This window comes from Mugil cephalus, chromosome 11 (assembly GCF_022458985.1).
Source record: "Mugil cephalus isolate CIBA_MC_2020 chromosome 11, CIBA_Mcephalus_1.1, whole genome shotgun sequence".
Lineage (NCBI taxonomy): Eukaryota > Metazoa > Chordata > Actinopteri > Mugiliformes > Mugilidae > Mugil > Mugil cephalus.
In genome coordinates, this window is record NC_061780.1 from 2,363,444 (window position 1) to 2,391,439 (window position 27,996).

Here is a 27,996-nt window from a genome sequence, read left to right on the forward strand (position 1 = left end):
GGACCAGGGAGAGGGTCTGGGGAGTTCATAGGAGTTTAGGAGGCAGGAGGAGGTCCCGTGTTTCACAGAGGAGGCAGGACTTTCTGGCTCCGTGGTGCGCTCCGACACCAGAGGTCCGCTTTAATACCAGTGGAGGAGAAGGCGAAGTAACTCGACTTTTTACACTGGCCAGAGAGAGAGAGAAAGAGGCAGCAGTCCACTCCTCCTTCCAGGACAGTCGGCATCGAGCATCCATGTGCCAAAGGACTTTTGTATCCGGAGCGCAGACTGAGGCCAGTCTGCCGCTTGAAAAGTCTTGAACTGATTGGCTGACTTGTCTGCGCGGAGTCTAGTTTAAATTTTACAGCTTTTATCAATATTAACGGGCACCTTTGTAAGACATCCATTCACCTCAGACACTGGTTTTGGACTCCATGACAGCCTGAGAAGACAGAAAATCCAAATCCCCGATTGCTGTTTTCGGGATCCTCATATCTGCAGGACTTGGGACTGATTTACTTTTCTTTTCTAATTACTCCAGACTCTTGATTTCTGCGCAGGACATGTGCAGCCCGGCTGTCTCCAACCTGCCGGCGCGTCTTTGTCATTTTAATGCCGCTGTAATCACTGCGCGTCTGGCTGATTGCCGCTTTGCATTTCAGCGCAAACTCGCAAACTGATGAGCTTTCTTCTCCTGGCTGCAGTACAGACGAGAGATTTGCGTGATAAACGCTGACTGTGGATCTTCTTTACACGATCTTGTTCCCTTTGGATTGGGGTCTGTCTATTTATTTGTTCTTTTTCATCAAAGTCTTTTATATATATATTTTTTTTTTCCTTGGAGTGAATCCGATGATGTTGCTCTGGTGCTTAAACCCACCATCCTGGTCCACCTGTAGGGTTTTCTTCTGGTTTCTGTTGCTACTCCAAACGCCCCGGTCTTCCTCTCCGCTAATTACAGGTAAGATTAAAGGGATCATATGGCTTCATAATAACACATGCAGCACCCACCGTGCGTAAAAATCTACCCAAACCCCCGGTTATTTAGTCTGCTGTTGCTGCCTCTTCTCATTCACCCTGTTTTTACTCAGCTATAGGAGGAGCGCATCAAAACCAAAGTCACTTCAGCTTCTTTATTTCTGATTAATGTGGTGGTGGAATGAAGGGAACCTCTAAAACCTCCAGTTAATACTAATAATGATCACCAGAAAGCAAAAATTAGTATGCTGTAAAAGTACCTTTCACAATGTCACTCGTGCGTTCTAAAAACTATTTTATTATACATCACCAAAATTGTTCTTTTACATAAATATATTTATCTTACTTATTATTAAAATGTGGCCGGCTGTTATTGAACTTTCTTGTACGAGGCGTCGTTAATCTTCAGTGCGGGAGTTCGTGCTGCACTTCACCCGGGTCACCCTCTCTCTACCACCCAGCGGGGAATTGCTCCGCTTCTGTTCTATTTGAAGCTGTGGAAATAAAAAATCAACCAAAATCCACCCTGGTGCGCTTGTTCTTTGCAGCAGAACTTGTCATTTGCAGAAAGTCGTTTTCGGCCTGGCATATATCACACGATGACACGAGTCAATGGCAAAGTAATTTATATCAAATTTAAGGAAATTACGCGAGGATCCGAATCTTGAGGATGAAAGGGCCTGCGCAAAATTATAAGTAATCTTCACTCAAATTGTTGTTTGTGCCACTTAGGGATATAATTAACCCACTTTTTTAGTTAAACGCAGGCTGTAACGTGTAAATCACTTTCCTTAACCAGCTCTAATTTAACAGCCGCTCTGTCCTCTCCTGCCTCCGTCTGAGCGCGCTCCGTCTCTCCGGCTTGCTCCCCCTCTGACAGCCACATTGCATCATAGGATATCAGTTGTTTGCCTTGCAGCGCCGTTGAGGAATAAGAATAATAGAGTGAATGAAAGGTGCATGTGGTGGTGCTCCCAGCCTGCGTAGCTGTGGCAGACTGGTCTTATCAGTGGGTAAACAGCAGTGTGAGGGACAGGACTTGACCAGACTCTGTCAGGAGTCCATTAGATTTAGTACATTTGATTATTGTTATTTATTCGGTTTATGTACCTTCAGTGTTTCCATGACGACAGTAGTTGAATTTCATGAAATATCCAGGAGGCCTGATTCAGAACAGAGGTTTCACTTTCTGTTCAGCTTTTAACACTAATACAGACTTCCTCATGAGAAAAGACAGAAACAACCTTATGCACATCCGCTTCAACTGATAAGAATTATTCTGATTTGGAGGGGTTCCCCTCTCTTGGCTGATGTCTTTTTTCCCCTCAAGCAAACACAGAAAGATGGGAATTGGATGGGGGGCTCTGGTATGGCAAAACCTGTACCAGATGGTCAAACATGTGTATCTGTTTGACATGAGTCGGGTTACAGATGAACCAGCAACCTCTGTGTATCAGCTGGAGAGACTGGATCGTTATGATCCTGGCAGATCAGATTCCTCCACCTGGCATCCCCGATATGCTGTGTATCTGTCTATTGTCCACTTTGAGACCTAATAGTCAAACAGCTGAATGTGCAGTGTTCACAGAGGTCATGCTGTTGGCTATGGGATTGTGTCTACAGTATTCACGAACATCAGCAGGACTCTCTCTGTAGGCTTTGAATCTGAACGACACCACTGAGTTGTTCATCGCTGAGCCCTAGATGAACTCGGAAAAGAAATGATCCCTAAAGGAAATCCTGAACAGAAGTAATTTAGTGTGTTTCCACCAGAAACTCCTAGATTTCACAAATTAGTTGGGCTATGAATTTGAAATGAGTTACTATTTAATGCTGGTAAGGCAAACCGAATTAAGTTCTGAATGTCTCCAATCCTTCATCCTTCATAAGTCTTAAATATATAAATTGATTTAAGATATTTCTTCATTTTTATATTTAAAAACAGATTCTGAAATATTTGTCCTTTCCTTTAATGCTTGAGATGCTGTATTGTACTTCACTCCACCACACCTATTCGACAGGTACATACATTGCTTTTATGCATTAGTATACTCTCACTTTGATTCTTGTTTGTAATTGAGTATTTTTGTTGCATTGCAAGTTTTACTTTGGTAAAGGAGTGTTATTTTTTGTCTGACATTGGAAAGTAAGAATGTACAATATGTTTACTTGGATCGTTTCAGAGAGAGACTTGTAACTGAAGAGTGGTCATAGTTTGAAGTCTAGTTTGTTGAGCTCCAGCCCTTCATTCTCCAACTTCCTATTTCATCTGACCTGTTTTGTCGTTTTGCTTTCACTAGGTTCAGACTGTTGTCTTTTCTTGCAGACGAGGCTAGAGGTTTGATATAAGGCTAACACAGCAGGGCCTCATAGCCCCCCCCCCCCAAACACTTACAGCCCTGCCAGTTTAATTACACCCGAAGGTTGTAAATTTTACAGTGGTGGTGGAGTCGGCAGAGTTTGTCTGCTCTACCCGAATCCTCAGGCTAGTTTACTGCTGAACTCAGAGGGACAAAAACAGGCGGCTAAACTTGCCACAATAAGGATCTATTAATTGTTGTAGAGCATATTCTAATGTATAGTTCCTGATTCTCCACCTTTAAATATTTTTATTCTTCCACTGCATGAATGTTATTTGGACTGATAGCAGTGGCAGTGACTCAGTGACTAATTTTGGAATCAGTGGGTCCTACCTAGCCACCGTTGACATCCAAGTGACTTCCTTTAAATTAAAAAATAGACCTAAGATAGACCTAAGCTCAAGCTAACACGACTGCAGGATGCATGCCTAGTCCTAATAAATTTCAAGACAGTGATGAACATTTTCTATCTGACTGCATCTATTTAACAGTTTGTTTCATTTTTGAAATGAATGCGGTAGCTGATTTGGCAAATGTAACGTTATCTCAGCTAATGGTTGAGTCGCTGCAGTAGAAACTTCCCAAATTTAATTAAGCGCTGCTAACAGTGGCTTAATTTGGACAGGCTTTCACACAGTGGAAAGATATACTCCACAGTAAACTAGGTTATTGTAACATAATCTCTAAGCCCACAAACTAATTGCTGATCTTCTTGCTTTTGGACATTGATTGGCAGGCAGTAAGCAAGATAGCTGGCCTGGTATACATTTGAGCACATAAATACAGGCTGCTGTGCGATCCAAGCACTGAATCAGTTTTCCAATGGGCTTGATAGGAATGGGATAGGGTGGGAATGACAAGTGTTTAGAAAAACATAACAGCCCTCCAAACACTTAAAAGGCTGAATATTAGCCTAAAATGCGTCCCATGCACATGGCTGCAGAACATGGAGGGGGCTTAGTGGAGGGCCAGCTCCTGAATCAAAACAACAACAAACCCAACAGTCTTCGGAACAAGAGTCAGAGGCCACAAACTACTGATAAGAGCAAGCACATGCTGCTCAAATATGTTCATACGCTTTTATTTTGTGATTACAACATGTGCTTCCAAACCCTGGGTTGTGTGTTTGGATGAACATTAAATGATCCTGATGGCGAAACTGTCAGGATATCACAATTAGAATCAGGAAGCAGTTTGACCCTCAGATTTACCTTCATCTCCAATGATTCCACTCCTGTCAGTTAGTGAGATCTTAGAAGGAAGTTTTTATTTTAGGGAGTCACGACAAATCTGATGCGTGAACGAACCACGGATCAATAAAGTGATCTTGAGCAAATCACTGAGAATCTGTCTGGACCGCCTTTTTTTTCCAAGCAGGACGAAAGGCTGGCACTGAGATGTTGACATCTGTCTGTTTCTACTCATAAACCCATGTGTTTGGGGTTGTTTCCTGTTGCTGGTTCACATTACATTTGCACTCGTAACAAACTGGCTGACTCATGTTTTAAGACCTGGCTTTGAATTTCACATTGTGCCTGGATAGACAAGTGGGACTAAAGAAAGACAAACAGAAGAAAGTTCAATCACAATAGCAAAATTTAAAAAAAGAAAGAAACAAACAAACAAAAAAAAACAGCTTAATTGTACAGGACACTCCTCATGGCCTGGTCTTAATTGACCCTGAGTAACATCACCTATTACTGAGAGTTGATTGTATAGGTCAGGTGGGTTGGTCTGAGACAAAAGTCCAGACCTGTTTCTCTCAACCTGCCTCTCATCTTCCTCCTGTGCTCCTCAGGTACAGAGGCCAGCTGTGAAAATGAAGGAGAGGTCCTCCACATCCCCAACATCACCGACAACCCCTGCATCACCTGCGTCTGTCTGGTGAGAACTACTTCACTTCTTCATCGTCACTACACTGGCCAGGCTGCAGCTTGTCCCGTGACATTGAGTTATCAGCTGCAGTTAAAAGCCTCGGGCGCTCGCTGTTTGCTCTCAGCACCTTGACTTGTAATTGCTGCCTCAGGTTTTCCATTCGGACTGACTGGATAAAATGACCTCTTCAAGCACTGATAGTAATATTTGTGAAGCTGACAAGTCAGTTTTGCGCGGGGCCTCTTATCAGAAGGTTGTGAAAGATTTGTAACACTTCTCAGTGCAAAGTTTTTAGCTGTTTTGGGATTTCAGGTTTAGACGTGAGGTGCTGCTTGTTTTATTTGATTGCTTTTGCAAGCGTGAGTACAGGAAAGCACTGATATTGACAATTTTTACTATTTTCTAAGGATTTACAGCAAACCTGTAGTGAAACATGAAGTGGGGATTGTTTGTTTTAACAGACATGCCTGTCGTCACGCTGTCTTGGCTTCGCTTGACTGTTAAAACCAGCCTACAAAACATTAGGGGACAGCTCTTTCCTGGAACATGTGCTCTTTGACCCCTGACCCCCCTCCTCCACGTCTTTACTGCTGTAGAGGTCTTTGTTTTAAAGGATGAGAATGGACCAGCGAGGCTTTTCTGTGTCATCGCTTTGACATTGGCTGAACAAGAAGTTCTAGTTGTTAAAAGGAGTCATGTGGCCAGCATTTCATCGTGGAGGAAACAGGCAAGCGTTAACCTGAGTCGTGTGTGCTGTGTGCACAAGATTATGCTGATATGTGTGTTTGTCTACTTCTTCCATGCGTATTCTATACACTGAATTCCTTATATATATACTCACCAAAATGCTTGTTCCTGTTTGGACGGCAGGAATATAACAATATCTGTGCTCTACAGTTTTGTCATTCTGTGCTGTATGAAGCTCTGTTCAGATATAAATTAATTCTCTCATCACCCATCGCTTTGTTGCTGGTAGTTGCCACGGTAATCCCCCTCAATATTACATGTATTAAAAATTCCCACCCAAAATGTTTCCATGAAACAAGCAGGACTTAAAATATTGCTACTGTATGCACTAGGATAGATGCTATCACCACTCTGTATTTGTAAAGGTCATCTCCACTGGAGTTCTCCATCACTGCTCCATCTGGGTTCAGCTGACCCTCCAAGCCAGCTACCAGCATGGTGACTTTGGTGGTAGGAACTAAAGTTATGGACAGTATTTTTGCATGGAAAATGTTTGGGGTACTCCATATGTCTCATGGGTTGTCAATGTTATGGTGTCACATAGATAAACTCATTTTGGTACCTGCCCACTTCCCATTACTAAAGGTCATTACTACAACATGCTGAATTAAATGAAATGTAATGGTCTTCTCCTGCTTGTGTGCCCCTTTACACTTTAGGTGCACCCTTTAAAGGACTGCTTTCCTAAAATGCTCTACTTTCCTGTCTTCAATGGTAGATTTATACCTCACTTGTTTAGATGTGAAGCTACAACGGCAGCTTGTAGTTTGTCACTTTTTCAAGATTCTCCACCTGGTTCTGGTTCTAAACCTCACCAATCAAAACGTTACACTTTATCTCTGTTTAAATAGCAAAACATAAAATACTGGATGGCTTTTTGGTGATATGTGGAATGTGCAATGTGCAATGGATCTCAGTGAATGTATGACTCATATGAAGCAGTACTGCTTCCCTGATGTCTTTTGTATGTATTTGAAGTGAGAATGCAATGGTGGACAATTTCCTTGTAAAGGCACTGTTGTGTTGTTAACATGAAAAGTGAGTAAAAATAGTGAAATACACAACAAGCTTACATTCCAACCTATTTGTTTCAGACTAACTCTTACATCACGTCAGGATGACTGTTACATGTATGGACAAAGCCCTTCTGCTACCAGAAAGTGGGTTTCAAATCCCAATAATTACACCCATATTGAACTCAGCTTATGATCGGATGTTTCCTTGGCTCCTGATGGGCTGCTCTGAAGTTGCCCTTTGCCTGAAGACTGACTGAGCCGTCCTCTGTGTTATCAGGCCGACATCAGCCAAAGCCCTGCTGAATGCTATCAGTCATCAGCAGGCAATGGCCGCCCTTTCATCTCTATTTTAACCCCCTCTACAGACACACACACATCTCCCCCACCCTGCATACACACACTCATAAACTTACATACATTGAGAGCTCTGCCTTTATTGAATTTGGCCTTTGTTTATCTCCTAAAACATTTTAAAACCTCACATCAGTTTTGTTTTTCTTTTTCTTTATTTTTTGCTTCTGGTATCATTCAGATATCATATTGTATTCCTGGTAAAATGTAGGGTGCATGTCAACGCGGGTACAAACTGATTAAAAGATTTCTCTGCTGGTTTCATATGATGATGAGTTTATTTGTTGAAATATGAGAAACATGCATTGTGTATTGACAACAGGGGAGTTTATAGTTGGACACCAGATCAATGTTTCACCTTCCAGATAAAACCTGAAGGTTTAGTTGGAGAAATATCTCAGCATTTAGCCATTCAGCCATTTGAGCTGAGCTTTCCTTGACACCAAAGAATCCATGTTTGCTCTAAACTCTGATGAACAATTTCCTCATGTGGCAGAAAACAAAACACCTTTTTTGATGTGTGGCACCATAAAATCCAGTCCAACGTCAGACTAATCCAGTGTGTTTGTATAAACTCTGTATCGCTCTGAGTGAGTATTTTTTGGTGATAAGCAGAATAAACAGAAAACAATGAGGCCTCGTATGTGAACGTATTCTCAGAAAGAGTTCTGTGTCCCTGTGCTGTCTTTAGGGGGTTGGTGAGCCATCAGGGCTCCAGTGTCACTCATACATGGAAGAGTAAGAGGGGTGGGGTGGGTTATTGGCTCCTTAGCTGGTCCAGAGTACCTGCTAATGGCCCTGTGGGTACGGACACACACACAGAAGATCCATTGTGTGTGTCCGGGTGAGGCAGAGCGCTGTAATGGGGCCAGTAGTGGATGTGGCTGACAGACTGACTGACAGGCAGGTCGCCATGACGATCTGTTATCTCAGAGGGAGTCAGCCCATCTCCGTCGCGCTCTTCATCGTCCCCGTCTATCTGTCTGTCCATCTCCATGTCTTTTTCCACTCTCTCATCGGCTCTTCCTCTCCTCCCTCACGCTCAGATTGGCTCCCTCTCGTTTTCCACTCTATCACTTGTTGTAGTTACAATTTTCTCTCTCATCCACCAAAACCAGGAAGTGCCTGCTGTTTATGTCTCTCAGCATTGTGTGACTACATTCTCGACTCATTGTTGTTGGAGGACATTTGACTTTGGCTGATCTCTCAGCTCACAATGAAAGACCATGGATAGCACTGATACCATATTGGTTAGTAACAATCAGGACACCCCAGACAATCTTCTCAAAGACTTATAATGGTTGTTGACATCACAAATGACACCCAAATGCTTTATCTTTATTTGAAAAAAAAGAAAAAAAAGGCAGTTTTCCTACTAAGGTGTTTACATGGCTGATGAAAGTACATTTTCCACTAATATTCCTGTTTACATGCAGTACAATTTTTTTCCAAAGTTTTCCACTGGTGCTGTATTTTGGCTACGTAAACACAGCCTCCAGCTTTCATTACTTCAACCACCTTCTGGAAAATGACAGAGTTGCAATATTTACACAACGCTGGCATGTTTCTCCTTCCGGTCAAGAACTTGAGATTTTTGTTTGGCCGTGCATCTCTGCCCCAGCCTTGTAATCAGTTTCATGCTGGTTTGTTCCATAAAGAGGCTGTGTGTTGCACACCGCGCTAACAATAAAAACAACTAAGATGCTGATTCTGAATGAGTTGTATACATTTTCAAAGAATGCGCCTAAAACCAGACTAACATTGGTATACTGCACAGGAACTCATTGGAAAATGCCGTTAGGAAAATACACAACTTGTGGCAAACTTTGCACAATATAGAACTATTACTGAGCATAGAATATTCACCAGACAGGGTTTTATAAGCAGAATCTGTTGCATTGTGTATCTAAGTGTTAGAAGAGGTGTTCTGACACAGGTGACTGCACCAGATGAGCTCAGCCTAACCAATTATACTTTTTGTCTCTTACCATTACCAAATGTGAAGTTGTCTAACCCTAACTATAGTGCAACCAGAGCTCATACCTGCCCTGCTACATTATCGCTCACTAATATGCACAGATATTATAGAGCATTTTTTAAATTTGGGATTAAATACTGAAACTGCATTTTCACTGAATGCTCTGTCTATGATGATTTTCACATCAGTTTTTACTTTTCACTCCATCACCAAATAAATATCCAGGGTGGGTGATGCAAATCAGAACAGGAAAATGAGACTCTGTATATTTGTGCTGCACATGCTGATTAGAAACCGTTATGTGAGAAGGAAAATAAATCTCCCCTGACACATCAGTGTAAATACAACATTGTTAAAAAAAAAAGAAAGAAGAAGAAGACAAATGTTGAGGCTTAATGATGCCAGTAATGATTTCTCTAAAATGTTTGAGAGCTTTGTTGGGTTTGAAGCTTTTTTAAATAAAGTCAGATCAGAAAGAAAACAAGGAGAGCAATCAGAACAAACCTTTTATCCCAACATTCCAAGCACCAACGTTAAGGAGGTCAGAGGTCAGAAGTCCCAGCGGCCCTTTAATTGATCAAAAAAACATTCCAGCGGAGTTACATGTATACGTTGTAGTTAAGGAGTTTTACACTCAGTAGCCCTGATCGATCTGAGGAGGAGGTCAGAGGTTGCTTCCTGTCAGTGTCTCAGCTCAAACAGTAGCTGATCAATACAGGAGGGGCAAGGTTTACCTGATAACTACCTGATAACGCTGAACCAACACTGACTCTTTTCCCACTCCATATATAAGGAAAATAACTAGTAATGTTGGATTCCATGTATGTTTCAAAATAAAATTACGACCACACTTGTTTTTAGTATTTTAAAGACATTGTAGTGACTTCCTTTGGTCCTTGAATATGTTGTGCACTTTCCACGTCAGATATCATATAGAAATAAAAACTAAAAGAGAAATGCATTTTTTATGTTTATATAATCATTCGGGTGCCATCGTGCTCCAGCTATATGCCTTATATGGCCCTTGTCCTCTTCTATAATAAGCCTGGCTTGTGACTGTTCTTCAAGGAAAACCGGCATAGGAGCGTCACCATCATGTTAAACTCTGGTCAGAAAAGACGACCTGTTGAAACTGTTTTGGAAACCGGTTCCCATCGGCGTCTTCGTCCACCCGTCTCGTCCCTAAGCTACTGTGGCTCCTGCTCTCCAGTCGAGGGTTGCGACCTGAGTGTTATGGAGGAAAGGTGAAAGGGGAGAGGTCGCTGTGGCAAAGGGCGTCAAGGTTTGAGAAGTTGGAAAGGGTTAGAGTCCAAGGCCTTAAGTGGGCCTTTAAGCTGAGAGCTCTTCTCTTGTGTTGAAATAACTTGATCTCTCTAATCTTCACCATGACTGTGGAGAAGGATGGAAATAAAGAGGCTTTGGCTTTTCACGAAACAACTCGGCCTATTACAGGACGCTGAGGTAATCTGCAGTAGCTTCAGGAGATTTTGACAATAATTAGGCAAGTGCAACTAGTTCAGTGGAAACAGGAAATAAAAAAGAAAGTAAACAAGGAAACCGATTAAAGAAAGACAAGGTGCTGGATGAGGGCAGAAGAAAGGCAGGATATGAGGAAGAGCAAGGATGAAAAAAATCACCTGATGAGGAGAAGCAGTGAACACTGTCGCCTCCTAGTGGCAGAACAACCTTACTGGCACACAGATGATTCTTTATTCCTTCAGCTAATTAAAATGTCTAAGATGTAAAATTTTAAAATCTTGTCTTAGTGTTTGTTTTTATTTATTTATTTTTTATTATTATCAGTTTTGTAAAACTGATTTGTCATGAGTTCGTCCAACAGTGTGATGAGGAGTAAATTACATCTCTGCAGAGCATCACTGAAATCTCTCAAGTCAATACAACGGTAAAATAAATTAAAGTAAACTACACAACATGCGTCATTATTGGAAATATTTGGCACCAAAAACAGCTTAATGGAAGTGGCGTCCACTGCTGGTGGTTTTACAGTTATTCTTTCCTTACTGCAAAGAATAAATATCTAGACATGGGGACTGCTTGTTCTCTGATGCTGAGCGGTTCATGTGTTTTAGGTCAATAATGTTACTGTAGCTGACCTTCACTAATTAAGTTAGCAAATGATTGAATTGCACTGATTGAATTTAAAAATGCCTCCGCAATCTGATTACACACTTTTTTTTTCTCTGAGATTCAGCGTCATTGGAGTCTGAACTTCATGCAACGTCCTGGTCAGACTTTGTCCATATAAAGTGAAACTCATTACTCAATTTCAACTCGGAGCTCTGGAGACAGTTCTTGAGCCAGATTGCTGTCAAACAAGTTGATATTTTACACTGTGATTTGTTCCTTGTTTCATCATACAGTAGCATGTAAACTTACAGACACACAAAGCAATTATCACTTTCTCTTTGTCACACACACACACACACACTTACGAGCATTCCGATGCTTTATCCCTGTGTGTGTGTGTTCGTTGGGGGGTCGTCACTTTCCGCAACAGACAGTCGTCCAGTCAACCAGTCTTGGTGCCGCGGTGGTATGTCGAGTGTTTATAAGGCGTGGTGACCCGTTGTGACCTTTAACCCTGAGAGAATGAGGGTGGTGGTGGTGGGGGTCACATGTTCTAACACCACTTTGTGCTAATGGATAACAGAAGAGAGGCAGGGGAGGACGTGACCTTGGAGGCTTTTTGGCCCAACTGTCACTGCAGCCTTAAAGCGCCGTGTTTCTTTTCTGATGTGGTTTAGAGGAGAGGAGGCCATTTATACACATTCAGCTCCCGTGAGGATTGAATTTCATTGAGTTCCATTGATTTTCAACAGGAAGATTGAAGGTTTGATTGAAGATGAAGTGGATTTACTCATAGATATAACAGACGATGTGGGTGTGTGAGTCTGTGTGAGTTACACATGCTAGGATGTTGTAGTTTGAGGATTTGTTATTGTCTGTTTGTCTGTCAGTTGTCTGTTTGGGGAACAAATACAAACAAATATCACATATAAATGGGTATACTCCTCAAAACTAAGCTCTGGAATCCATCTTCAAACATTTTGAATCACAATTTTTATTTTTATTTTTTTTTCATATGTTCATGTTTCATAGCCTGCTCACTGATCTGATACACCCAACTGTTTTTAGAGCACTGGTTTAGTATTTTCACAGATTCTCAGTAACTTTGATGTGACTACATCACAGCTTAAAACGTGACCACAAAATAATTCTTGTGACATCTCGCTGTCACACTAAATGTTCTGATTTAGATTTTATTTGTATTAATCTTGTGTCTTCGAGTGCCATGAACTTTTTTCATCCTGTGCCAAATGCCGACACAATTGTTGGGGATGCTCCAATAGCCTACTAACATAGTTAATTAGCTGAGACATTAATTAAGACAACATTCATTGTCTCAGGTTTAATTTTGTACCTACTTTCTGTTCTGTGCTGTTCACGTGACTGAATTGTCACCTCTGTGGTTTGCTAGATACTACTGTGGTTAGACGATCATGTGGGTTTTATATCCCACACTTCACTCTATATTGTAGGATCAACTTTTCCAAACTTCTGGCCTTTATCTCTGTTCTTTCCTTTTTTTCCTCCTTCTTCCTTTTGCTTGTTTTACTTCATCTAGTCCTTCTTTCCATCTCTATTCGTCTCCCTCCTCTTCTTTTGTGACATCATGTGTCCTCGGTGTGGTTGGGGTTTAGTTGGAACACTGCAGCTATATTAAACCACCCTGATTTATTTTCGCCCTCCTTTGATCTGTCCTCGTTAGGGACGCCTGCCGCAGTGCCACGGGACCTGCCAGCCTCCACTTTATAAACCCTCACAGTGTGTAAAATAAAACACAACGCAGCATGTGGATAGAATCTGCAATAAAAGCTGGGTGTGAAAGCTGGGCGAATTAAGGCAGAGCAGATCTGGTCCAGTCCCGCGGTGCAGTTAGCGGTGATGACGGATACTGTGTGCAGTGTTTCTGAAGGTGACCGGAGGATTGTGGAGCTGGTGTGAAAAGTCACAGCTAAACTGTGAAGACGGGGTCACTTTTTATTTAGAGATTTAAGCTGCAAACTTCAAACTTGTGATGCAGTTGATTGCATAGTACTTTTTTTTTTTAGCAACTACTGGATGGAGTAAGATATTATTATTATATATTTGGCTTCTTTTAACATCAAGTTTAACTTAGTAAAATACAATGCAATAGTTTACATTGTGACTTAATACTTCCAGTTACACATAAGCACTGCTGCTGTACAACCCTCTGTAGCTCTACCCTGGAACTATGCTTGTTGCTTTTAGCCTGAAATATTCTTGATACAACAATTGTTATTGCAGAATATATTTAAATATCTCAAATCATTTTACAGACATTGACAGATGCGTGAGGCAGAAATATGTCATCTAATGTGATTTTTTATTAAATCTAGACAATGATGTTTGTTAAACTTGTATGGTAAACCTTTAACAACAGAATGGCCATGGAGATTTGAAGTGCAGATGTCCTCACTAAGTGCCAAGTCAGATATTTGGGTCTTTCAGTAACTTTGTTGGCAAATGAATATGGCAGTCTTTAGTCTTCAGCAGAAATATAACCCCCTTTATTGTTGCTGATATATTCCCAAATGTGTGGTGGTTAAAATGCAGCCTATTTATTTTAAATATATCACTATATATTATAGATATTATTGCATTTTAATTATTTAATTCCCAAATAACATGCAAAGAAAATTAAAAAAAAAAAAAAAAAAAGGTCTAATGAATAAAAGTAAAGAATACATTTTGTTGCACTAAGACGCTGGAAAGTATGACACTAACAGATTCTCTCTTGTGCAGGAGGGGAAAGCCGACTGTAAACAGGAGAAGTGTCCGTTGGTCTCTGAAGACTGTGCTCTGGTGGTAAAACAGACTGGAGCTTGCTGTGAAAGATGTAAAGGTAAGGCAGACAAATGGACAGACAAATACAGACAAAAAAAAGTGTGTTACTTAATACTGAAGCTAGAATGGTTTGTTGGATGGCTGCAGGACAGGGACTATAATACCAGAACAACATGCTTACCAGACTTTTTCAAAACGTACACTCTTGAGGGGGCCCTTTTAAGGCCCTGTATCTAACCAGGAGTAAAGCTGTGTTATTTACAGTAACTCACAGCTGAAGTGTGTGGAGGCGGTGTGGATGCCGGAGGGATTCACTGTCAGGTTTACTGGCCACAGAAATATATCTGCTGTTATCGGCCAGCATGGTGTGACATCATCTATCAGACACTCTTCTGCAGAGGATTTTTTCCTAGCTTGCACCTAATCAAACAGACCACTCTTAGACTACTCTATGAGCTTCAGCAGGAAACACTTACTCTGTACATATATGAAGCAGAAACGTTTTTTGTGGATGTACAGTTTTTATCTATCCACTGCTGTCTTTGTCGGTCTGAATTGGGGCAACTACAGGGCTGCTTGTGATATGCTCAGATGTCTTAAAGGACCAAGCTAACGTTTATGCAAAGAGTTGGTCATTCGTTTCTTTTCCTGTTTTAATAACATTCATATTAATAAGCAGGTTGTTAAAACTAGCAGTGATTAGGTAGGTAGAGAAATTGTTTCAACTGGCACACTAATTTAAGATTTAAAATATGATCTCATAAGCTCTAGGGAAATTGTAGTGGCAAAAGTGGATCTTCGTTCCTTTTCCGTATGGATAATAATATTATTGTAATATTATAATATGGATAATAATAATAATAATAATATATATATATATATACACACTTCTGTTTATAGTTTAGAATTTTTCTGAAGTATTTTAATTTAATGTTTAATTTAATTTAACGCGTCCCATAAATTTTGAGAGGAACTGCATCTTCAGTCACTTCTATATTGGCCTTCAGGAGGATGTTGTCGCTCTTTCTGGACTCATGAAGCCGTGTGGCTCTGTGGATATATAAAAGCTCACACACCTACCTTCCAGCTTTCAGCAGGGGCGCAGCCCTTTTGTTTGCGGTTCGCCGTTTTACGATGCAGCACTTCATTAAGGGAGGTGGAACCAGCTCAGCTCGGATATGGAAAGCCCCGTGTCGCCACGGCAGCCAGTGTTAGTTTTCTATTGTGCGGTTGACTAAATAACTGCTGTGACCAAATTTAGGACCCCTCTGTGTCTTTGCCTTGGAAAACACACATATCACTGTTTTCTCGCTTTTATGAAATCATGCACACTATTAAAGAGAATCACAGTGAGACTGCGTCAGTTTATTGGTTCACTCTAAAACTGCCTTCATAAAGCAGTTTATATATGCAGCAGTGTTACAGAGAAAAAAATCAAGTTCATTCTGTCAGCTTTCCTGTGACGGAGATGCAAGATTTAATTTAAATAAAAAATAATTAAATAAAACATTAATGGTATTAAAGAAATAATCCAATGCTAGTATTTGTACCTAATGTACCGTAAATAATATTAATTTCATTGTTTTTCATGCTCCTCATTAAATATTGAAATCTTCTTTTTAAAACTGGGTAAATATCTTTGCATACAGTATTTTGTTGTCCAAACCGTTTCCCCCAGAGGTTTTCAAATTTGCTTCTGAGGGAAGCACCATATTACTGTCTTCACATTTTCATAAACATTGCTACCATTAGAACTGGTAGGAAATTGTAAATGGTCTTGCTTTTATTTATATTGGAACTTAAATCTCTTTACGGACATCTGCATCTTTCTGTAAAAGAGCAGAACCCATTTGAAACACAGACTAAAATCTTTACATGGTAACCTGTATTTCATTAATAACCAGTAAAATAACCCAGTCAGAATAAAAATCCCTCATGCAACCATGATAAACTGAAGCAGAGGTCATTTTCAGTCACACTGAGAGGGGTGGTGTGAGGCTTTTACTAATTTATTCTCTGGTTGGAATAAATTAATTCTTTCTGTGCATATTTGTGTAAACGTCCAGTGATGGACGATGTGACGAGTTTCCAAGGAGGACAGAAACATGGGAGTTGCAAAACAACCAGTTGTGTTAGTCAAGGTGAATGTAACCTGAAGTGATGTGGTCCTCAACTGGATCTGTCGTGGTCATCTTTTAAATTAAGCTGTAGATTAAGGTGTCATATCTCCAGCACATTTAATGGTATGGAAACATAGTCATTGATATAAACAACAAAAAAACAAAAAAACAAACAAACAAAAAAACAGTCAGTTATACCAAGTTTTCAGTGAGACCTCTTGCTTTCTAATCTGACCTTTTTTCATTCTGACATACTGTACATCCTCTTAAAGTAGTAATCAGCATCAGAAGGATTAGTTTACACAGAGAAAAGAAGATCAATGAGTGTGATCAGGTTTCATTGTATAAAAAGTTAAACATTGATCTGAGACCACTTACTGTAAATAGGATGAAATGAATAGGCTATTCATTTAGTGGTGAGAGGAAAATGGTTGACAGCTCTGTGGGTGTGAGCTACTGAGCAGCTGTTACATCCAAGTGTGTTTTTCTAAGAGTCTCTGTGAGACAGAGTGAGGGACAGATTGATTGATTTTTGGCGGCAAATTTAGTAAAATGTTCATGTTTGTAGTCAGACTCAAGTCTCCAGAATGAGACATGACTTGGTCCTGACCTCTGAGACTGCCTTGACATTGTAATACTCAGAGTAAACCCTGCAGTCACAAACCTCAAATATTTAAATATTAGGTCTCGACTTAAGTACTACACTAATAAAAGCTTTGGAAGGATGATGTTGAGACCTGCCCCAGAAGACTTAAAAAAGCATCTCTGCTCCCACTGCCAGTACAGTGGTCCTATGTGCAGCACAACAAGTGAGTGAGGAAAGAAATAAGCAATCGGTAGTGCATTCATGGAATAAACACTTTCTTTCTGTTCCTCTGTTTTCTGTGTATACATCTAACTTAAACATTTGCACCAGAGGTTTATGCTCACTGGCATGAGCTGTGCTGTGTTTTGGATTATAACATATTGTTTTACATCAGAAATGACTGTTACAAACATCTGAAAAGAAATGTTGCTGCTCAGTTTTTTCTCTTGTTAATGACTCAACAAATTACATGAATTAAGTACAAGTACTTACAAAAGTGAGAAATTCTGTGACTGAGAAAAGGTGCTTAGTTTGCAATTTATGTATTTTCCCAGCAGAAAATTAAGCAAATGAGTCCATCAGTACTGAGAGCATTTGGGGGAAACAAATGGTCATCCATTGGTTGTGAGATGTCTTGGACCGTTATGGTGTTGGCCACGAATAGTCAGCAATGCAGAGAAGCCTCCTTTTAATGTAGACCCTGTGATGGAAATGCTGAAGTTCCTGAAAATGTCCCTGCCCCTCAGTGAAAACAAAATGTGCATTGAAGCATGTCTCACATCACTGTGTTTCTCTCTCACAGGTTGCACGTTAGATGGGCGATCCTACAACAGCTCAGTGTCCTGGACCAACTCCACCAAACCCTGCATGACTAGACGCTGCCAGGTGTGTGTGTGTGTGTGTGTGTGTGTGTGTGTGTGTGTGTGTGTGTGTGTGTGTGTGTGTGTGTGTGTGTGTGTGTGTGACCAAGCTACGCTGTCAGCAGATGAGAGGTGAAGCAAGCAGACGGTGTTGTTTCAGCTCACACGTCACCTCTGACCTCTGATCTGAAAAACACGCAGGCGTGCTGGTCCGAGAATAGAAGAGAGATACAGGAAGGAGTGAAGGATGGAAGAGAAGAATAAAGAGATCAAAAGTAGTATTAAAGGCCAGGGGAGGGAAAGAGTAAGAGTAAGAAAGACTAATGGAAGAAAATGAGGGAAATGTGAGAAAAAAATGTAAGGAAAGGACATGAAAGAAAAAAGGAGGGAGCAAAAAAGAAAGAAAATGCATGAAGGAGAAAGGAAGGAGGACAGGAAATAGGCAGATAAGTAAGACTGGAGCAAGGATGGGAGGGAAGATGGAGAAACAAACTATAGGATGAGATGAGAAGGAAGGAAGCACACCTGCAGTGTGAATGAGAAAACATTTACATTTTTAAAGAGATCCACAAACTGAAGAAATGATTTGTATCCTGGTTGTGACAGGAAGGTGTCATCACTGAGGCCGAGGTGCAGTGTGTAGTCCACTGCAAGAACCCCAAAATCCACCCCAAGAAGTGCTGCCCCACCTGCCCCAGTGAGTACGCTTTCTCTGGAAATTCAGCTCCAGTCTTCCTGCTGTAAATCAGGGAAATATTTCTTCTAAATAAAAAGCTTGTAACAACTGACTTGTGTCTTTGAAGTATTTAGACTGTTTTATTTTTTTGTGAAATAATAAAAAATACTCAACTCTTATTTTGACATGGATTGACAAGTTGCTCATTTACCGTAGTCTTATTTAACCGTTAAGTCTTATTTAGGGAAACCTGACTGTTTGAGTATTTATTCTGCTGTCAGGAGGTTTCATGATTTTCATAAAATGTGCATTGGTCAGTTTGTTGATTTTTATTTATTTATTTATTTATTTATTTATTTTTGAACAAAATACTTAAAGCTAATTTTAATATGTCCCTAAACATGAAGGTGAACTAAGCAATCATTTCTCTCTGCAGGTTGTATCTTTGAGGGTCGTCTTTATAAAGAAAAGGAGGAGTTCAGTCCAGAAGGAAAACCCTGCATCAAGTGTACCTGCACTGTGAGCATACAAGCACACTGCCTATATTCTCACCTTTGAGCAGAGGCTCTGTCCTGTAGATTAGTTAGTTTTGGAGTCTCCTGGGAGTCACAAATTTCTAGCTGGAAAAACATTCTCTTCCTTGCTTTTTCCGCTTAATTTCCTCCCGTGTTACCCCCCTTCTGTGTCCCCCAGTCCTACTCTCCCTCCCTCTTTCCCCCTTAGAAAAACAAACCCTACAGGTACGTCCATAAACACATTACAGCATTAATGTGCTGACACCTAGCTGGGGTGCACAGAAGGCTTTTTGACAAATATACACACACACAGCGGTGCTGAAGTTTGTCCCGCTGATTTATCGACTTACGAGATAGAGACAGATAGACACCTTATTTATCCTGTGGGAAATTCAGTATCCAGCAGCATCGTTACACAGGGACAGGATCAATTACAGTCAGAGCAACGGATCCAAAAATAAACTGTTTAAATGTGTAATAATAAATCACTGCTATCCTTTTCATTCAGGTGATAGCAATGAAACAACCAGCCAGATGTTAATTAGATAATTAAATCAAAGTAATCAGTGTAATTAGTAATTAATTTACTAAATATAAGCATGTGTGGACACATTCATCTATGAAGCTTTATTAGATCAATATCCCACAAAAGGGCATAACTTAATGTCGTCTGTCTGGGTTCTTTCAGGGAGGCCGAACTCTCTGCATGAGGGAGGTGTGTCCTGTCCTTTCCTGCCCTGCCCACCTCAGCCACACCCCGCCTGGACAGTGCTGCCCCAGATGTCTTGGTAAAGACCAGCGAGCATTTCTTTTTTTGTATTTATGATGTGGGGAAATTCCTGTAAAATCTCCACATGTTTGAAAACATTTCTGTTTTCCAAAATTTGCTCATAGTGTTTCATGTTAGTTATGTTAGTTTTTCATCCATCTTTCACAGTAATCCTGCATCTTGCAATTTTATTGAAACAATTGTTTTTTTTGTAGATAAAAGGCTCACATTTCCTGACAGAAATCCTAATTTGTTTGTAAAAAATAAACACACAACAAAATGATTATTTATTTATTTTGTGCCTGATTCTTATCCTCCTGCAGGCCAGAGGAAGGTGTTTGATCTGTCCTTAGGAAGCTGTCTGTTCCACAGTGACGTCTATGAGAATGGCACTTCCTTCACACATGACAACTGTACCACCTGCACTTGCAAGGTCTGGATATCAAACTTATCACAGTCTCTTCCACTAGTGCTTTACATACAAGAATGCTGCAACTTAGGGAATGCAAAATCTGGGGTTTATTGTATTTGGTCCTTCTATCCCCCAGGATTCCACAGTGGTGTGCAAGAGACGGTGCTCACGGCAGGGAAGCTGCCAGGGCAACCAGTGCTGTGAGGAGTGTCTGTCCTATGTGAAAGTGGAGGAAGTGAAGTACTGCAGAGTCCGCAACAAGATCTACAGGGTGAGAGGGCAGGGTTAATACTGGATGGATTCATGGACAGAGACAAGAATGCACAGATGCATGGATAAATAATGGATGTCCATACAATACCGTATAGATAAATGACTCATTTACGGTTAAATATATGGATGATTGGTGGTGTATGGATTAATGGATAGATACTGTATATGGATGGAGGAATGCATGGATAGATGGATAGATGACTAATGGGTTGTTGGATTAATGGGCAAATCCATGATGATGATTGGAGTGTGAGCAGATGGAGGTAAGGATGAGTGAATCGATGTTGTATGGATGGATAATGGATGGTTAAATGGAAAATGAAGGTATGGAAAAATGACAGATAAATGGAAGGTGGATGAAGTGATCACCAAATAGTTGATGGAGGCATGTATGGATGCACAGAACGGACATATATACGGATGAATGGATCAGTGTTTTGATCCTGTGGTGCACTTTCTCCCCTACAGGAAGGAGACATGTGGTCATCAGTTAACTGCACTCTATGTGCCTGCGTTAAAGGAAACATCGAATGTCGGCCCAAACAGTGTGTACCCATCACCACCTGCCCATCGGTGAGTGTCAGGGCCCATACATACATCTGTTTGTTGGGTTTCCATGAGGATATCGTGGTTGTTCAGCTCTGTCTCTGTCCCTCCCCTTTATGTGAACTCGTCTTTCCCTGACACTCACACTTTACAGCCCATGACTAACGCTGTCATTTTCACTTCACATGCGTGACGCCTAAAAAACCCCGAAACCGCAGTAATTTATCGATGGCGATGCCATAACTGCCTCTCAAATTCAACAGTTTGACTTTAAAAAGAGGGTGTAGAGTATCAGTCAGAGCAACAAACACTGAATACCCCATAATCATCTTCTAATCTAAAACTTGTAATGCCTTTCAAGTCTCCCCAAACATTCTGTCATGCAGTCAATAAAAATACACGACGGAAGCCAAAATATTCATAAAAAATCTGTTTGGACAGTACAGATGTTTAGCTTTTTGTTTTTTCGAATATTTAGATTTCTTTTTCATGTTCAGCTCAGGTCAGTTGATGCCTGTTATTAAGATAGATTAATAGCCTACAGTAAAACCTACAGTAAAACTGTTGGCAGGAGGAAAGCCTGTGCTGCGTTCACCTGTCGCAGAGGTCTCTCTGAGGTCATCTGTCGGTTGGCTGGTGATGGAGTGGATTCTTCACATACCGCCGGCTGATGGCGGTCACGCAGTAAAAGCTGGTGTCAATGTTAGTCCAAGTTCACACGCTTCCAGCGGTTACAACATGCCCTCACCTGTTGTTTGTGGTCAGGACGGACAACTGCATTCATGTAGGTGGTCCACACTTTCGTGGAGTTTTGTCTCAAGCGAAAAGGGAAAGTTTCGCTCCATGTGCTGTTAATGGAGTATTTGAAGATGTAAACACATTACAGAGAAGGATCTGTGTCATGCAACAAAGCAAAATAACAGGACGAGGTGCTGGTGATCCTACATTGTTGTTATGTCGAACTTCACAATTCAGCCATTTGTTCTGAATGTTCTTGTTTTGTCACACATGTTTATGCTCCTCATTCATTCACAATAGTATTGTGCAGATATCACAGCTCACAAAACATCACATCAACTTTGTTTATGGTAACAAGTTTAAATACAGCATATTAGTTTATACTCAACCAAATGAACACAATCAGCTGTTAGCTCTGTTGATTCGTAAAGGTAAGCTAGCCTCTAACACACTGGCACACCTGTCCTAAGTTATCATGAATGTGACTTGTCTTTCTCACAAAGGTCATCACAGCCCACATCACCCTTCCCAGCATACATGCACTCACACACACACTCTCCTGTGCTGTCATGCTGCGGTCAGCAGCCGGTCGACAGTGTGTGGGTCCTTTTTGGAGACAGTGTGTCTCCGAGCAGCCTTTTGTCTGTTTGGCGTTTGAATGACAGCAAAGAAGAGGTTCCCTATATTTAGGCCCCTGAAAACCAATCTGTGTCACAGTGCGTGCGTGTGTGTGTGTTTGTTCTCAGCCTGTCAAAAGGCAGCCCTCTTCAAAGAGAGAGAGTGCCCTTTGTGCGGAGGTTAGGACTATGGAGTTTACAGAGAACGAATGTATGGCATGACAGATGAGTGCTGTGGCTCTGTATGTGAGGAGGACAGGGGAAAGCAGTGTGTGTATGTGTGTGTGTGTGTGTGTGTGTGTGTGTGTGTGCTTTTTACATCTATGTTTGTGGGGACCAATTTCAGCTTTAGACTTTGGGGGTGTAGCAATTTTGGGAACATGAGGACATTTGAAAGGTCCAGACTTTCAACAGATTGATTGAGGTTAAAATTAGATAAGGTTTGAGGTAAGGGTTGGGACATTTAATTTTTTAAGAAAGAAAGAAGGTGTCATATTAACGAGGGTCCTCACAAAGGTAGAAGTACAAACACAAAAAGTATGTGCGCTAATGAAGGGCTTCCCTGAGGCCACAGTAAACTAGGTGTGTGAAAGAGTCCTCTGATCTGCACTTGTGATGGAACTTGACACATACTGTACACCCACACACACACACACACATGCAGAGAGTCCTATTACACAGACAAAGTTCCGTGGTTGAAGTTGGAGTATCGGTGTCTCAGAGGCCGTCCTGGTTTGACTGGGAACTTGTCAAAACGTGAACTTTTCCTCCATGTCATTTCTGCTCTGTCTGGATGAATGACAGAAGGAAAACAGAACTGTTACCTTTGTTTTTTCTCCACCTATAAAAATGTAGGAAGAGCAGAAGATGTTGGAAGTGATATTTTTCAAATTCCCAGTTGTCCCAGATGTTGGCTTGTTTTTATCTCATGGTGCATGCTAGCATCACAACTAAATTAAGTGCAAATACATAGAAACTATTGCAGTGTCATTTAATATTTAAGCTTTCAGACATTTTATTCTTACCCTGATTTATCTATGTGCATCTAATACTATCAAAAGATAACATTATGTGCTGTCTCTTCTGTTTTTCTCACTTTCTCACCCATCTCTGGCCTCTTTGTCCTTATTTCAAAGAAACCCATCAAGCATTTTTTTAATATCTATTTATCTGTCTATATATATACACACACATGCATGATATGTGTATTCTTGTACATATTTTGTCCCCTGGACGTGTTTTGCACTGAATGTTTGGCATCCTGCCATCTCATCATAATGTAGCTAATCCTTAGGCTAACAATGTATGTTTTTGACTCTTGCAGAATAAGATCCTGAACAGAACCGGCTGCTGTCCAGTTTGCACTGAAAGTGAGTAAGTCCATCTCCAGCCACCCCCCCCATACATCTTCTATAAATCCCTCCACACACTGAACTGCAGGATTCCCACTGCAGTGTCTTCTCATCTCTATATAATCAAAGAAAAGCCTATAATTTGAGGTTACAGCAGTCTTAAAATATCTTCAATATATTTATGCAAGTTTTCTTATAGCTTAGTTTTGTGTTAATGCAGCTCACTTCTGAATTATTGATTCGCAGTTAGGTAGAGTATATATGGAAAGATAATTAAAAGCCAAAACCTCCAGTATGAGTAGTCCACCTTAAAAGCAATCAAAACAAATCCAGCTTCTGTAACTTCAGCTCAGTATTCCTCATGAACCTCATTCCAGACTGTGGTTTGCCCTCGGGTCATTTTTCTTAGGCTTTTGGCTTTGACATGCAGGGAAAAATCCCCCCAAATCACTGTAAATGTTCTATTTCAGAATTACAAATACTCCAAAAACCTCACTTGTACATAATGTAGAGTTTGGCTTTAGTTGGTAAGGCAGACATTTCACCACACCACAGATCGTGCATCCACTTCTGAGCAAGCCAGATTATTGCCACATATTTTAGCGTTTATCATAAATTAGATTTTTGCTGCCGGCTGTCAGGTTTCAACATGCACCCTTTTTAAAACACCACACTTTGGGATGTCTCTCGTGATCTTGGTTCATGGACAGAGGCCTCTTGCTGTTCCACTTCTGGTGTTTTACTATATTTCAACATTTACTCCATCTTTCTTTGTTTTTGTCTCTGTCCCTTACCAGAACCAGGTGTATGCACAGTCTTTGGCGACCCTCACTACAACACCTTCGATGGCAGGACCTTTAACTTTCAGGGAACTTGTCAATATGTGCTGACTCGTGATTGCGGTGGTGTCCCCTCTGGAGGGCCGGGCAATACCATCAATGTCAACAGCCCAGACTCCAGCTTCACGGTAGGGTGGCAGTTGGAGTGTTTAAAGGAGATTTAGGGAAACTTGGTACTCAGAGTTAGAGTACCCCAAAACAGTCAGGTTTAGTTTTTCAGATGTACTTAATCACATTTTAACTAAGAATGTAAACATTTACTGTATATTTCACAAAAAGCGGACAAATTCTTTGGATAGCTGTGACACACTGATTAACAAAAAATATGCACACAGTGATATAATCCCTCTCTAAACCCCACCCAGGTCATGCTTTGTTTTTATGGGAATAATCACAGTAGCAGCTGTAATGGGTTTAAATATGTTTTAACTCCAGGTGCTGGTGAAGAATGATGCTCGGCGAACTCGCTCTTTCTCCTGGACTCAGTCTGTTGAGGTGAGGCTGGGCGGTTTGATCCTCAGCCTCCACCAGCACCTGACAGTTCGGAGGAACGGTACCCGCATCGCCCTGCCCTACCACGGCCCTGGAGTGCACATCGATCTGGACGGATACTTGCTCAAACTCACCACCATCGCAGGTCAGCTCCCCTGTGTTTAAAGTTAAATATCCACCTCTCTCTTTAGTCTCAGATAGAGCTGGACGACATTTTGGTAACACTACATTTCCTAGGTATTTTAAACTTAAAATATAACAAGTATAACAATATAAGTGGGTATTTATTATAAGTAAGCAGCTGGTGTAGCTTCCTCTGTAACAGCACAATACAGTTGAATACTGGAATGCATAATGGCTACCTGAACCATTTAGTTGGAAACAATAAAACACATTGAAGAGGGCTGAATGTACTGATTTGAATTTGCCTTTAAAATTTAAAAGTGTATTGTCATTGAGCACTCCTGTATCAGACCACAGTGGATGCTGAAAATGACCCATTATGTCAAAACATTTGGCCAAGCTTTGTTTTCATGAAAACCGACCATGGACTGTATGTGTGGTTAAACGAGTCAAGAAGGAAAGCAAGATTTCTTCAGTTTTTGAATGTTTAAAGCACTAACCTTATTTGCGGATCGAAAAAAATGTGTAGTGAATTACCATCACTCCCAATCTAATCTGGATTTTGTTCCATCTGCAGGTCTGGAAATCACATGGGATGGTGACAGCTTTGTGGAGGTTGTAGCCGCTCCCCACCTGCGTGGACGCCTCTGCGGCCTTTGCGGCAACTACAACGGTCACAAGCGTGACGACACCATGGGAGGTGATGGCCAGTTCAAGTTCGACGTGGACGAGTTTGCAGAGTCGTGGCGAGTGGACGGAAATGAGGTTTGCAACCAGCAGCATCCGCCTCGCAGGCCGACGTCCTTTCTGTGCCCCGGCAGTGTCAAAGTCAAGTTCAGGGCCCACCGGGAATGCCAGAAGATAAAGTCATGGGAGTTTCAGAGGTGCCACCGTGTTGTGGACTTTGGCCCTTTTTACAGGTGATGATGAATAAAAAGTGCATATGTTATTTATTTATTTTAAATCAAAGGACATTTTAAATCCGTTCTGAATCAGCCTGTTAATATATATAATATATTAACAGGCTATATATATATAATCTATTCCCTGCTCAAACCTCATCCTAAACTAAATGCTGCCCTCTGTAGGTCATGTGTGACGGACATGTGTGAGTGTCCAGTCCATAAAAACTGCTACTGCGAGTCCTTCATTGCCTACAGCCGAGCCTGTGAGAGGGAGGGCATGCCTGTCCTTTGGAAACCGGACTCCGTTTGTATGGGTTAGTTATTTTGCTGCTTTGATGCTTGTCTTTAACTGAAAAAGTGAAATCTTTGCCAAACTGTCCCCTAAAAACTGCTTCTGAATGCATAAAGGGGAACAAGGTAAATGCAGAACAATTGGGAGTGTGAGGGAGCAGTGAGGGAAGCTAAATGGAAACAACCAATATCTGTATAATGCAACATCTATTTAATACACTGAAAATGAACCTCTCCAAATTGCCAAAGTTCCAGATGCATTAATAAAACACACCTTTAAAGGATCTACTGTATGTAGCTTTGAATTCCCTCCCCCTTTATACTGCGTACTCTGAGCTTAGTCAAATGAAACAGTCAATTCCAGAAATAAAATACGCTAAACTTCTTTCTCTTTCTATCTGGTCTCCATCAGCCACCCAGTGTAAACATGATGCTGTGTATGACACCTGCGGCCCTGGCTGCACTAAAACCTGCGACAACTGGAATGAGATCGGGCCGTGCCAGAAGCCCTGTGTGGCCGGCTGCCACTGCCCCGCCAACCTGGTGTTGTTCCAGGGACGCTGCATCAAACCCACAACCTGCCCCGGACGGTGACCCTTGTGACCCTGGTGGGAGGGGGGCTTGGTTAGGAAGGGTCAGCTGTAGCATCCACATTAGGGGGCCAAAACAGCCAAGAAGAGTTTGGGAGGACACTACAGGGGCTCAAGTGGACAGATTAGATGCAGCAAGGTACTCAGGGCCCATACATTTACGCGAGGAAGCGCGTTGCAGAGACGCATGAGATAAAGACTGTGGCGATGAACTGAAAGGAAACTTGCTAGACTTGCTAAACTTGCTAGATGGGAGGCTGACTGTGCTTGCCACTTTCAGCTTCTGACTTCCTTGTGCCTCTTGCAACACTGTGTGCTGTAACTATATTAGTCACCACCACACGAGGAGCTAATTTCGTTGAAGAAGAAAGAAGAGGGGAATCTCAGGAGCCTCATTTGGAGAGTTTACATCTCACAGAGCTGAGGAACATTCGACAGGTTGCCATCGACCCTCAGGAAACTATCTGGGCCAAAGGACTCTGGTTAGAGCCAAAATGGCAACCCGAATTCCTCTTGCAAACTTATGTGGGAAACTGGGCATCTGCATTTGGAATAGCGAGATTCAAAGTGGAGGAACTGTCCACGCATGCATCATATCAAAGTGCCCTTGGGATCTCTATTCCAATATTTCATACTGTAAGCTAGCCAGATTTATATGAAAGACAGACAGCTTTTATATTATTATTGTTCTAATTATTCTAATTATTATTATTATTATTATTATTTGTTGTTGATGTTGTTAATTTATATATCGGGTCAACTGACATGTTGTAGCAAGAGCCAGAATCATGAATATAATTGCGTTATAAATGATTTAAAGGGAAACAAAAGCTATTTATGTATTTGTCGTGTACTTTTGTGTTAACTGTTTGAAGAGAAATGCCCAAATGTGACTCAGTGGTTGCACCATCGCAGGGAAAAAGTACTGTATTGTATTATGCTCCATGTACAGGTTGTTGTGGTTCGTATCAAACTGAAGGTGTTCCTGTAAGCATATGTTTCACTTGACGATAATTATTTAAGACCAGCAATATAATCTTTTCTCAAAGTTCACTTTTGACTGCCGTCTTTACTCCTTGAAGTAAACATGAGACAACCAGAATATGATGTTTACCTCT

At 41.1% G+C, this 27,996-nt stretch overlaps 1 protein-coding gene across 1 annotated transcript; it reads left to right on the forward strand.

Annotated features, from left to right (window-relative positions):
* Positions 1-66: 66 nt before the first annotated feature.
* bmper (BMP binding endothelial regulator) lies at positions 67-27,931 on the forward strand. Its single transcript, XM_047598210.1, has 16 exons — positions 67-940; positions 5,116-5,201; positions 14,133-14,232; positions 17,683-17,765; positions 18,347-18,437; positions 18,853-18,935; positions 19,620-19,719; positions 20,024-20,133; positions 20,249-20,383; positions 20,854-20,958; positions 23,611-23,656; positions 24,436-24,605; positions 24,913-25,114; positions 25,670-26,012; positions 26,181-26,311; positions 26,701-27,931. The coding sequence occupies exons 1-16, from the start codon at positions 832-834 to the stop codon at positions 26,880-26,882; spliced, it is 2,076 nt and encodes a 691-aa protein (XP_047454166.1). The 5' UTR covers positions 67-831; the 3' UTR covers positions 26,883-27,931.
* Positions 27,932-27,996: the final 65 nt, after the last annotated feature.

What these genes read in the sequence shown, in the direction of transcription:
- bmper (XM_047598210.1), top strand. Translation starts at nt 832, where the DNA reads ATGATGTTGCTCTGGTGCTTAAACCCACCATCCTGGTCCACCTGTAGG. An exon ending in GCATGACTAGACGCTGCCAG is followed by an intron (nt 17,766 to 18,346) that starts GTGTGTGTGTGT and finishes TGGTTGTGACAG; the next exon opens with GAAGGTGTCATCACTGAGGC. An exon ending in GTGCTGCCCCACCTGCCCCA is followed by an intron (nt 18,438 to 18,852) that starts GTGAGTACGCTT and finishes TTCTCTCTGCAG; the next exon opens with GTTGTATCTTTGAGGGTCGT.